This window comes from Babylonia areolata, chromosome 25, assembly GCF_041734735.1.
Source record: "Babylonia areolata isolate BAREFJ2019XMU chromosome 25, ASM4173473v1, whole genome shotgun sequence".
NCBI classification, from domain to species: domain Eukaryota; kingdom Metazoa; phylum Mollusca; class Gastropoda; order Neogastropoda; family Buccinidae; genus Babylonia; species Babylonia areolata.
In genome coordinates this window covers 29,633,795-29,647,369 of record NC_134900.1, presented here as the reverse complement: position 1 = coordinate 29,647,369, position 13,575 = coordinate 29,633,795, and the positions used below count along the sequence as shown (strand labels likewise).

The 13,575-nt window shown below is 42.6% G+C and overlaps 2 protein-coding genes across 14 annotated transcripts in view; both read right to left on the bottom strand.

The window, feature by feature from the left end:
- LOC143299916 (uncharacterized) overlaps window positions 1-13,575 on the bottom strand; it is a 113,939-nt gene that overhangs the window by 62,477 nt on the left and 37,887 nt on the right. The window lies entirely within an intron of this gene.
- LOC143299914 (uncharacterized) overlaps window positions 5,630-13,575 on the bottom strand; it is a 110,642-nt gene continuing 102,696 nt past the window's right edge. For 12 of the 13 annotated variants that reach the window (XM_076613433.1, XM_076613440.1, XM_076613436.1 and 9 more), the window contains 4 exons: window positions 11,989-12,132; window positions 11,170-11,315; window positions 9,933-10,068; window positions 5,630-6,376 (listed from right to left, as the gene is read on the bottom strand). In XM_076613433.1, coding sequence (XP_076469548.1) covers window positions 6,305-6,376; window positions 9,933-10,068; window positions 11,170-11,315; window positions 11,989-12,132 — 498 coding nt within the window. In that variant the 3' untranslated portion in view covers window positions 5,630-6,304. The remainder of the gene's footprint in view (window positions 6,377-9,932; window positions 10,069-11,169; window positions 11,316-11,988; window positions 12,133-13,575) is intronic. The other variant, XM_076613434.1, reaches the window with a different exon arrangement.

Below are 13,575 nucleotides of genomic sequence, written 5' to 3'. Positions count from 1 at the left end.
GTAAAACAAACTCAACAGCAAAGACCACTCCAAGGGCAGTAATTCCAGACACAAATAGACAGACAGACAGACAGCAAAAACAGATCCACACAGATGCATGGACCCATTGGCAAAACAATGACGTGAAAAAAAAAATGGAGAGACTAACATGACGTAAAACAAACTCAACAGCAAAGACCACTCCAAGGGCAGTAATTCCAGATACAAACAAACAGACAGACAGCAAAAACAGATCCACACAGAAGCATGGACCCATTGGCAAAACAATGACGTAAAAAAAAAATGGAGAGACTAACATGACGTAAAACAAACTCAACAGCAAAGACCACTCCAAGGGCAGTAATTCCAGATACAAATAGACAGACAGACAGACAGACAGCAAAAACAGATCCACACAGATGCATGGACCCATTGGCAAAACAATGACGTAAAAAAAATGGAGAGACTAACATGACGTAAAACAAACTCAACAGCAGAGACCACTCCAAGGGCAGTAATTCCAGACACAAACAGACAGACAGACAGCAAAAACAGATCCACACAGATGCATGGACCCATTGGCAAAACAATGACGTAAAATAATGGAGAGACTAACATGACGTAAAACAAACTCAACAGCAGAGACCACTCCAAGCTAAGTAATTCCAGACACAAATAGACAAACAGCAGAAACAGATCCACACAAAATGCATGGACCCACTGAAAAAATAATGACGAAAACAAGAGAAAAAAATAAAAAGATGGTGTGAGAAAAAAGAATGAAACATGACGTAAAATAAAACTGTGCAGCAGAGACCACTCCAGACACTGTAATTCCAGAGGCAGACCAAATCCACACATATGCATGGGCCCACTAGCAGAACAATGACGGCAAAAAATAAACAAGAAAGGTAAGGCCTTTAAGACTCACTTGTGATACACACTGAAAGAAAAAAAAACTTATAAAAATTAGTTTGTTGAATTGCGTTCTCTATTCATTATCATAATTATGTAAAGGCTTCGAGTTTAAAAAATAATTAAAAAATAAAATTAAAAAAAGGCTTCAAAGCAGATTCGAACCATGGATGATCAGATCGAGAACGAGCGGCTTTTTGTGCACTGCGCTAACGCCGCATCGATGACGTTCAAAAATTATTATTTCAGGATGTTCTTTTAGCGGAATAAATCGAGTACGCTAATCGAAGTGAAAACACCGTTTTAATCATGTTGTTTTGGTATATCTCGGGCATTTAAGAATTTCTTTCAAGTTCGAGGAAAGACAGGGGTAAAGGAGACGTTCATATCGCCTGAAACACACTGTAATATGTGGCCCACATCTATAGATCTGCAGAAATCTGTGTTCGACAAGCATCGAAACTACGACACTGTCCATTCAATTTCTCTTTTCTGTTCATTCTAGTTAATTCAGTATCCACTTTAAAACATCCATATGCAGTAAATACGTCGATGATTACTTAAGAAATTCTTTTGATTCGGCGGTATAAAGAGACGTTGCCATCGCGTCAGGCTTTGCAACATGTTGTCAAGATCTGCACAAACCAGTGTAGACAAGGCTGATCTTAGTGAAACAGTCTATTCAAATTTTCTTTTTTGTGTTCATTCTAGTTCATTCAGTGTCTACTTTATAATATTCATATGCAGTAAAACACGTCAATAATAAAGTTAGTGTCACTGTATGTATTCTGTCCAGAATTTGCATTTCTTTGCTTTTAACTACAAACAAGAAAAACGAACTCACGGCGCCTTCTCACAAGACGTTCGTGCAAGCTGCCAAGGGGTAACAGCATTTTCGGAATCCAGAACCAGCATCAACGAAATAAACCGCTGATGATTCGGACATACGGTTAAATCCGGGAGATGAACAACCTATTGGTATGACTGTGAAAATTTGTTTTCCTACTATGTTAGAGCCAGAGAAAATGGCAATATTAAAGTTTACCACACACACACACACACACACACACACACACACACAACTGAACACCGGGTTATAACACAGACTCACTTTCTTTACACAAGTGAGTCAAAAAGGGGGTTGAAATAAAATGAAACATGACGTAGTAACACAAAGCATACAGCAAAGACCACTCCGGGTGCAGTGATTCCAGACGCAGAAAGACAGACAGACAGACAGTCTATGTACAGCTACACCATCTCCACCGGGTGCCAGCAGGTGTGGGCGAAGTCCCATCACCACAAAAAGTCTTGTCCCATCCTCACCAAAGTCCTGTCCTGTCACCACAAAAGTCCTGTCCCATCACCACAAAAGTCCTGTCCCATCACCACAAAAGTCCTGTCCCACCACTACGAAAGTCCTGTCCCAGTCCTGTCCCATCACCACAAAAGTCCTGTCCCATCACTACAAAAGTCCTGTCCCAGTCCTATCCCGTCACTACGAAAATCCTGTCCCATCACCACAAAAGTCCTGTCCCATCACCACAAAAGTCCTGTCCTGTCACCACAAAAGTCCTGTCCCAGTCCTGTCCCATCACCACAAAAGTCCTGTCCCAGTCCTGTCCCATCAGCACAAAAGTCCTGTCCCATCACTACAAAAGTCCTGTCCCACCTGTCCCATCACCACAAAAGTCCTGTCCCATCACTACAAAAGTCCTGTCCCACCTGTCCCGTCACCACAAAAGTCTTGTCCCGTCACCCGGAAAGTCTTGTCCCATTTCCATAAAAGTCTTGTCCCATTTCCATCTTGTCCCATTTCCATAAAAGTCTTGACCCATCACCACAAAAGTCTTGTTCCACCACCAAGGGAAAACTCATGTTTTTGTATTGTTAATCACCACTTACATGACTGACATCAATCAAGTCACAAAATTGCTTTTTTTTCACTATCGTGTTCTGATTGGCTACAAGCTTCGCACAAGCAGTATAAAAGTAAAAAAAAAAAAAAAAATTTTAATTTTAAGTACAACTGCATAAAAATTGGAAGACATCGGATAATACAACAACAACAACAACACCAAAATCCACGCAAACAATGCACTTAACAAAGTAACAATTGACTCTTTGGGTTGAGCTTCTGCAATGGCAACTGAACAATTGTGCCACGCACATGTCCCTTTTCCAACAATTCACACACACACACACACACACACACACACACACACGCACGCACGCACGCACGCACACATACATACACATGCGCGTGCACGCATTACTTCCACAGAATAACACAATCTGACCATGCTCCCACAGTCCAACACAAAAACACACATTCACAGTAAACACGTGCCTGACACACAAAAGTCGTACAACCCATGTCATGCTATTCGCAGTCATCGGGACTGCAAGAAACAGAAAACAAAGGGGAAGTGAACAAGTCATATATATAAAACAAGAGAGGCAAGGCCTTCAAGACTCCCTTGTGATACACTTTAAAAAAAAAAATCTAATCGTTAAAATGTGTTCTGTATTTGTTATTATAAAGCTTCGCGTTAAAAAAAAAAATAATAAAGAAAAAAAAATCCTAACCAGATTCGAATTAAGTCCCCTAGCATTAATTACAGAGTAATTTCCCTTTTTTACTATCTGCACCAAAACGTTTGCAAAATAAATAAAACTTCCATGCTTAGCAAAAGAAGTTCCTGTTTGAACAAAAAATGATAATAATGACTGCTCTTGTTGTTGGGTCAGAATATCAGATCAAAGTGCCAAGTTTAGAGAATACAAAAAAATATAAATATAACAGTAAATGCAGTTTGCATATAATTAGACTTCATTTTTTTTATTCTTTTGTGCCCATCCCAGAGGTGCAATGTTGTTTTAAACAAGATGACTGGAAAGAACTGAATTTTTCCTATTTTTATGCCTAATTTGGTGTCAACTGACAAAGTAGTTGCAGAGAAAATGTCAATGTTAAAGTTTACCACGGACACACAGACACACAGACACAGACAACCGAACACCGGGTTAAAACATAGACTCACTTTGTTTACACAAGTGAGTCAATAAGATGCAAAATAATAATGCACATAATTTTTATTACCATAAAAAATTCGATTTAATAATCACACATTATCAAGACATGCATCCATACGTATATATGTATATGTTGTTTTTTTATCACAACAGATTTCTCTGTGTGAAATTCGGGCTGCTCTCCCCAGGGAGAGCGCGTCGCTACACTACAGCGCCAATCATTTTTTTGGCATTTTTTCCTGCGTGCAGTTTTATTTGTTTTTCCTATCGAAGTGGATTTTTCTACAGAATTTTGCCAGGAACAACCCTTTTGTTGTCGTGGGTTCTTTAACGTGCGCTAAGTGCATGCTGCACACGGAACCTCGGTGTATCGTCTCATTCGAATGACAAGCGTCCAGACCACCACTCAAGGTCTAGTGGTGGGGGAGAAAATATCGGCGGCTGAGCCGTGATTGGAACCAGCGCGCTCAGATTCTCTCGCTTCCAAGGCGGACGCGTTACCTCTAGGCCATCACTACACATACATAGATAATTTTTATATAATTTTTTTTTTTTTTACTATTTTTTTTTAAAGGAGGGGGGGTTCACAAAATACAAATGAAATAACACTGTTTGATCGATGACCACTCTTTCTCGTCAGGGAGAGTGGGGCGAGAGAGGCCAGGGTTCACCTGACTGTACAGCAAAGCTTTCTCTTCCTGCACTCCACCGTGTGGAAGGTGGCAGAGACGCTTGACCTGTCAATACAGTGTCCGTCAGGTTTCGGGTTCGAATCCCTGCTCTCGCCTTTTCTTTTAATTAAGTTTGACTAGAAAATCCAAAAACTGAGCGTCCAGTCATTCGGATGAGACGATCGACAAAGCGAGGTCCCCGTGTGCAGCGTACCTTTGAAAAAGAACCCATGGCAGCAAAACGTGTTGTCCTCTGGCAAACATTCTGCAGAAGAAATGCACTCTATATGATAGTCAGTCGTGTCCGACTATGACCATCAGAACAGCAGAGGAGGCAACTGCTGTTCCGACTATTTGGGCTAGAATTTGATTATGGTGGAGAGTGTCTTGCCCAAGTACATCCCCATTCTCTCGGCCATGATGGTTTTAGGACACTCGTCGTTGGGATGGTTCCCAAAGGCCAACTAGCCCACAAAGGCTATAGCACTAACGGCCAGTGCAATTTTGCCTCCTAGTTTGAGAGTCATAGTCCTTCACAAAAGACTAAGCTGTAAATGGTTTCCCATTGACTGGAGAAACCATTGATAATACAGCTCTCACTTTGCTGTTGGCCCAAATGTAAACTTATGTCAGTCTGTGATATAAACTGAGTGTTGGGCCTGCCAAACAGGTGCATAAATACAATATAAACATGCACTCAAGGCCTGGCTAGTTATGCTGCCGGTCAGGCATCTGCCTAGCAGATGTGGTGCAGAGTATTTTACGTATTTGTTCGAATGCAGCGATGCCTCCTTGAGAAACTGAAACTGAAATATCACTGTTCTCAATGCAGTAACACTAACAGTAAAGGAGATAAAATGTTATGTGCAACATGCAAAAAAATTCCAACAACAACACATGCATAATAATCATTTGGGTATACACAAACAATATATATATACAATCTATATCCATATGTGAATCACAGACTAAGGTAACCGAATTGTTTGGAGGAATATCATAAATTTAAATGATTTAAAAAAAAAAAAAAGTAATTGGAAGTGTTAGTGTTTTGTTTCCATACATGCCTTTGCTGATCTCTGTTGAAACTGTTCCCTCCCGAGCCCCTTGTTCACGTTCATTTGGCTTCCATCTATGTATACCAGGTAAGTGTTGAAGAAATCTATAAATGCAGCATTGATTGAAAAAGCAAGGTCTATCACTTCGTGTCCAGTCTGTCTGTTACAGAAAAAAATAGCTTTCATCTTCATGTTGTTGTTGCTGCTTTTTGTTGTTGTTTTTTTGCTTTTTTTAAAATCAAAACAAGAATCCGCAAGCCTATTGTTAGAAAGTACGTTATTGAAAACATATATGCAGTTCATGGATTAAACAACTTTTTTTTTCAGTATAAAAAAACAGTTACAGTATAATGCATATTGCTCTAATTTATCGAAGACAGATCACTGCTTATTTTACTGAACATTTCAAATTGGCTTCGACCCCGAAAACGGAGTATGGCTGCCTACATGGCGGGGTAAAAACGGTCATACACGCGTACATACGAGTGAACGTGGGAGTTGCAGCTCACGAACGAAGAAGAAGAAGAATAAATTGGATTCAGAAAATGACGACAAATTCGGTGCAAAGGAAGTACAGATCACATGTCTGTCTGTCACATGATGTGTCGTTGTTGTCGTTCTTGTTGTTCGTGCTGTTGTTTTCTCTCAGGTGTTGGCGTAGACATTGTATGAATCCAAATGATGCTTAACCACCTGATAGATGAACCGGTACTGCATCTGTCAAAAAAAACAAAAAAAAAACAAAAAACAAATCAAAACTACACGTAAGAAACCAATGAATAAATCAAATAATTAAGTGATGTGCAAGAGAAAACCAAGCGAAACCTGCACATAACTAGAGATAAACGAACAAGTATATATGAATATATCTATCAGTCTACACACACACACACACACACACAGAGAGAGAGAGAGAGAGAGAGAGAGAGAGAGAGAGAGAGATAGAGAGAGAGAGAGAGAGAGAGAGAGAGAGAGAGAGAACGCAAGAATTTTAATGTAAGGTCACCGACCTGTATACATATATATATATATATAGAGAGAGAGAGAGAGAGAGAGAGAGAGAGAGAGAGAGATGATAAAAAAGAAAAACAACAACAATGTCCGACAGCAAATATTTCGGCGTTTGCCTTCCTCAATGCAGTGAATGAAAGTGACGTATTATAGAAACACGTCATCACTACAATGACGTGTCTCTACAATGACGTCAAATTGAGAATAACTCCAGCTCGCCTTCCTTCAACCCCCTCTCCCTTTTAATATATGGTCATCCAACTACATGAGGAACAGCGTGGACAGGTCAGACACAGCAACGACCTTTCGGAGCCCTTCCCAATTGGAAATGGAGTGAAACAAGGTTGTGTCCTCGCGCCGACCCTCTTCACGATCTTCTTCAGCATGATGCTCCAACAGGCCACTGAAGATCTTGGCGACGACGACGGTATCTTCATCAGATACCGCACTGATGGCAGCCTATTCAACCTGAGGCGGCTACAGGCCCACACCAAGACACTGGAGCAACTCATCAGAGAGCTTCTGTTTGCCGACGATGCTGCCCTCGTTGCCCATACAGAAGCGGCCCTACAGCGTATAACGTCCTGCTTCGCAGAGGCTGCGCAGCTCTTCGGCCTAGAAGTCAGTCTGAAAAAGACGGAAGTTCTCCACCAGCCTGCCCCACGGGAAGAATTCCACGCTCCTCACATCAACATCGGTGAGACAGAGCTGAAGTCGGTCCACCAGTTCAGCTACCTAGGCTGCACCATCTCGTCTGACGCCAAGATCGACAAGGAGATCGACAACAGACTTGCAAGGCAAACAGCGCATTCGGCAGGCTGTACAAGAGAGTGTGGAACAACAAACACCTGAAGAAAGACACAAAGATCAGCGTGTACAGAGCTGTTGTACTGCCCACCCTGTTGTATGGCTCCGAAACCTGGGTCACCTACCGGCACCACATACGACTGCTTGATCGCTTTCACCAGCGCTGCCTTCGCACCATCCTCAGCATCCACTGGAGTGACTACATCACAAATGTCGAGGTCCTGGAGTAGGCAAAGACTATCAGCATCGAGGCAGTGCTGCTAAAGACCCAGCTACGTTGGGCAGGGCACGTGTCCAGGATGGAGGACCACCGCCTGCCCAAGATCGCGCTGTATGGCGAACTGTCCACTGGCCACCGTGACAGAGGAGCACCCAAGAAGAGATACAAAGACTCCTTGAAGAAAGCTCTCGGTGCCTGTCACATTGACCATCGCCAGTGGTCCGCAGTAGCCGCTGATCGAGAGACCTGGCGACGCACCATCCACCAAGCTGTCTCCTCCTTCGAAAACAACCGCAGGGCCAGCCTTGAGGACAAACGCAGAAGGAGGAAGAACCATGACGCTGCAGCCGCGAACCCAGACCAGACTTTCCCTTGCAACCGCTGCGGCCGACTCTGCTTTTCCCGCATTGGCCTTGTCAGCCATGAGCGTGCCTGCATCAGACGTGGACAACGCCCTTCTTAGATCTTCGTCAGCGAAGCCAGGCCATGATGATGATATATATGTATATACATCTTTACACACACACACACACATATATATATTTATGTGTGTGTGTGTACATACATACATACATACATATATATAACGTATGTAAAATCAGGCAAAGACAAACAGAGGGCCTAGGGCCCGAAACGTCAGGATATTCTCTTCACAGGGCAAGTCACCACCTACAGGTTAGTCTGAACCGTTTTCTCGCCCACAAACAGAGGGCTTTATAAGAAGAGAAGACATGTTTTTTTTTTCTCTGACAACCTGTCCCCATGACGGCCACCCTGCCCTGACGACCCAGCACCACCCGGTCAGCTGTTGGAACACAATAGCCGAGAATGGTTAAAGCGTTGGACTTTCAATCTGAGGGTCCCGGGTTTGAATCTCGGTGGCACCTGGTGGGTAAAGGGTGGAGATTTTTCCGATCTCCCAGGTCAACATATGTGCAGACCTGCCAGTGCCTGGTGTGTATACGCACACAGAAGCTCAAATACGCACGTTAAAGATCCTGTAATTTTTGTCAGCATTCGGTGGGTTATGGAAACAAGAACAAACCCAGCATGCGCACCCCCGAAAACGGGAGTATGACTGCCTACATGGCGGGGTAAATAAACAAAACGGTCATACACGTAAAATGTTAAATGTTACATGTTTGTCTGAATGTGTAGGCGTGTGTGCCTGACATCTGACTGAATGACACAGGAAACGAGTGATGAGTGCCCAATGGCAGCCGTCAGTCGGCATTACCCAGGTAGCAGCCTGTTGTGCAAATGACTCCGTGTTTGTAAAGCACTTAGAGCTTGGTCTCCGACCGAGGATTGGCGCTACATAAGTATCCATATCAATCAATCAATCAATCAACACTGTCACTCAAGGACAGAACTACACCACCCCTGGTGCAGGAGCCACCTCTGTTCACTCCGCGCCTTGAAAAGGCCCCTGAACTCCATCCTGCCTGCATACCCGAATCCAACAACCCCACCCGACAAACCCACAAGACAGCGATACTGCCAGATCGAGGACATGAAAGCGCAACAACATTTAATGATAATAACTGGCAGTATCAAAATAGCGCTGAGTCTTGTGCAGAGACAAATCAAAGCGTTTTCACACCAGTCATTCACACGCATGCATAACTCTACACTAAAGAAACTGAAGACAAAGAAGAGGTAGGGGAGGGAGGCTATCTTTGGAAGAGGTGTGTTTTAAGGCCAGACTTGAAAGAGCTGAGTGTGGAGATCTGACAAAGCGGAAGAGGAAAATCATTTAGTGATGGAACATGGACTGACTTGTCTTACAGTTAGCCAGAGGTGATTCCACAGGTGTGGAAACATATTGATTACTCTTGTGTTCACTCGTTTGTTGTGGTTTGGATAACCTTTTGCGCAAAGAAAAAAAGGCAAAAAACAAAAACAAAAAAGCGAAACAACAAAAGTCCTCATATTATGACCTGCACGGTCAGTAGGGATTCAGGGAGTAAACACCGGAGAAAAAAACCCCCAAAAAAACAAAAACAGATGAAAAAAAGTGGCGTCTCCATCTTTTTTCCCCCCTTTTTCTTTTTTTTTTTTTTTTTTAGGAAATCAATTATAAGCACCTGTTTGTGACCTCCAATCAGTGTGGTCTGACCATGTACCCAAAGAAAGAATGAACACCCCCTGTCACCCCCCCCCCCCCCCCCCCAAAATAAAAAAAAAAAAAAAAAAAAAAAATTCTATCATAAATTATCAACACTAATCACTGACCACAGAAGTGATGGCTTCAGGACGCACGGTGTGCACGTGCCGAACAGCCAGATAGACGTCAGCTTCACCGTCATACGTCATTCGGCTGATGACGTCCCACAGAGCACACACCACTCCACTCCTGGCCACACCGTCACTGACAAAAAAACAGGGTACTGTATGTAAAACGGCACAAAGGCGAAGCAGCAATCAAAATAAATACACTTTTTTTTTATCAAAACGTTGAAGCAAAAGCACTGTTGGTTGTTGTAGAGTCGCCGTTATTACAATAGAAATAACAGACTCGAGGTTGAGCTGCAATCTCGTTCAATGCCGTCCATTCAGTAACGTCAATAATAATATATACAGGTTCTTAAATTGTCCGGGTTACCAATATACAACATTGCCTGGGTTATCAATAATCAATTCAATTGTAATGTCTGTTTTAAAAAACAGACAGATATAAAACATGTAGACATTACAGTTGTGTACATAAGTAACAGCGCAGTCTCACCACCAGTGCTGTAAGTTTGGTAAATTTGTAACATGCACATTAATCAGATCACAGACCTTTGCACTAAAAATACGACATCCATGAAGGTATGGCAGAGGCTAGAGACCAGCTGGTAAAATGGTAAGGTCATTTTCACATTCCTGAAGAAGTGTATTATTATCTCTGAAAATACAGCAGTAGCATCACAACAGTTTCGTTTTGCAAACCACATGCAACAATCAAATATCAAGACCGTATCAAAACTTCTCCTTTCTTCTTCTTCTTCGTTCGTGGGCTGCAACTACCACGTTCACTCGTATGTACAAGAGTGGGCTTATGCGTGTATGACCGTTTTTACCCCGCCATGTAGGCAGCCATACTCCGTTTTCCGGGGTGGGCATGCTGGGTATGTTCTTGTTTCCATAACCCACCAAACGCTGACATGTATTACAAGATCTTTAACGTGCGTATTTGATCTTCTGCTTGCGTATAAACACGAAGGGTGTTCAGGCACGAGCAAATCTGCACTTATGTTGACCTGGGAGATCGTAAAAAATCTCCACCCTTTACCCACCAGGCGCTGTTACTGAGATTCGAACATGGGGCACTCAGATTGAAAGTCCAACGCTTTAACCACTCGGCTATTGCGCCCGTCGTATCCAGACTATTAACATACTTTACTTTTTCCATTTGAGTTATGTTTTGGTTCAGCTAAGTTTCGTTCAGTTACGCTAGACTCGAACACCAGTAAGGTCAGTGACTCACAGGCACTGGATGATGACTGGCTGCTTCGTGGGTTCTTTGTGTGACGTGTGCAGAATGTCCAGGAGACAGAGGAGGTCAGGAACATTGTCGGCAACTTCCCCTGTCCATGCCTCATAGTGCAGCACACGTACCTCATGGCTCTTGTCCTGGAGACACGAGAAAGCCTCAGAATCATGTTACATTAAGCCGATGACAGAAATTCACTGTTTGCGTTGCACTGCAGCCGAGGATGTCCCAGAGCTTTGAATTAAAGACAGCTATGGTTAGCATTTTCTTTTCATACATTAACACACACACACACACACTTACACACACACACACACACACACATAATTATATATATATATATATATTTGTATGTGCGCATCACACACACACATATACATATATATATATATATATATATATATATATATAACATATAATGCACACATACAAATATATGCATGTATGTATATAATATATAATATATATATATGTATATATATATATATATATACATAAATATATATATGTATATATGATTATATATTGACAGATATATATATATATAAATAGAGAGAGATAGAGAGAGAGAGAGAGAGAGAGAGAGAGAGAGAGAGAGAGAGAGAGAGTTGTGTGTGTGTTCTCAACAACAACAACAACAACAACAACAAAATGCTTTAAACAAATTTCTTTTACTCTAAGGTCATCATCATCTATACGAGTAAACACAAATGCAACACATCAGAAAATAAACAACAACAACAACTCACCCCCCCCTCCCTCCCCTCAACCCCTAACCCCCACTCTCTCTCCCCCTCCCCCACCCCCCATTACCTGTTTCTTCATGTCCACAGTGTAGGTGACCAGACTGTCCCCCAGTGTGGAGCAGGACTTCAGGATGATGGTGTAGTCACCGCACGTCACCGCTGGACTATCGGGCACCGGCCAGTAGCAGCCGCTCGTGTCCTGCACACCAGTCTTCACCATCTGTAACTGGGTGCTCACCAACACACAGTAACGAACAACAACAACAACAACAACAACAACAACATAATAATAATAATAATAATAATAATAATAATAATAATGGTATTTATATAGCGCTGAATCTTGTTGCAGAGACAAATCAAAGCGCTTTCGCACCAGTCATTCACACGCATGCATAACTCTAAAACTGTAGAAACTAAAAGACAAGGGAGGGCAGGCAAGGGAGGCTATTTTGGGAAGAGGTGGGTTTTAAGGCTAGACTTGAAAGAGCTGAGAGTGGAGACTTGACGAAGTGAAAGAGGAAGTTCATTCCAATCGCAAGGTCCAGAGACAGAGAAAGAGTGTTTGAATCTGGGTATGCGTAAACAGAGTGGATCCGAAGCCGATCACAGTGAGCGAGATGGAGTGTAGAGGTGAAGGCAACACACATTTTATAAACACCTGTTTTAACCCTTCCGAACGACGAAAGGTGAACGACAACAGAGGCAACGTTGACCGTAAGCGTTTTTAACCGCTTCTGACATCATTACAATGCTAATAGTGTAAGCTCTCACACTGATGAGGTGGACGAAGACGAAGAAAACCGCATTTATAAAAAGTTACAGAAGTTACAGACTGGTGCCATTCAGACACCCATTGGACAAGAGATGGGGTCTCAGGGTCCCGGGTTCGAATCTCGATAACGGCGCCTGTTGGGTAAAGGGTGGAGATTTTTCCGATCTCCCAGGTCAATAATATGTGCAGACCTGCTTGCGCCTGAACCCCCTTTGTGTGTATACGCAAGCAGAAGATCAAATACGCACGTTAAAGATCCTGTAATCCATGTCAGCGTTCGGTGGGTTAAGGAAACAAGAACGTACCCAGCATACACCCCCCCGCCCCAGCTCCCCGAAAATGGTGTATGGCTGCCTACATGGCGGGGTAAAAACGGTCACACACGTAAAAGCCCACTCGTGTACGTCCATACGAGTGAATGTGGGAGTTGCAGCCCACGAACGAAGAGGAAGGTGGGGTCTCTTTGTGAGGGGTGGATGGCGGGGAGGATAGGGGAAGAAAGGGAGAGAACTGACTAGACATCAACACACTCCTGAACGACACATTTCACAAAAACCTTAACACACCACCCCATTGCTGAACAACATTCTTCACAAAACCAAAAGGATGTCAACATATTATCAAAAATTACACTTCACACCAACATATTGCTCAAATTCTCACTTCACAAAACAAAATTGAGGATACCATCACATACCTGAACAACACACTTCACAAAAACACTTAAAGACATCAACAAATTGCTGATAAACACACTTCAAAACACATTAAAGACAACAACACATTACTGAACAACACACTGCAAAAACGTATAAAATCGTCAAAACATTGCTAGACAACACACTTCAAAACACTTAAAGACATCAACACATTGCTAGA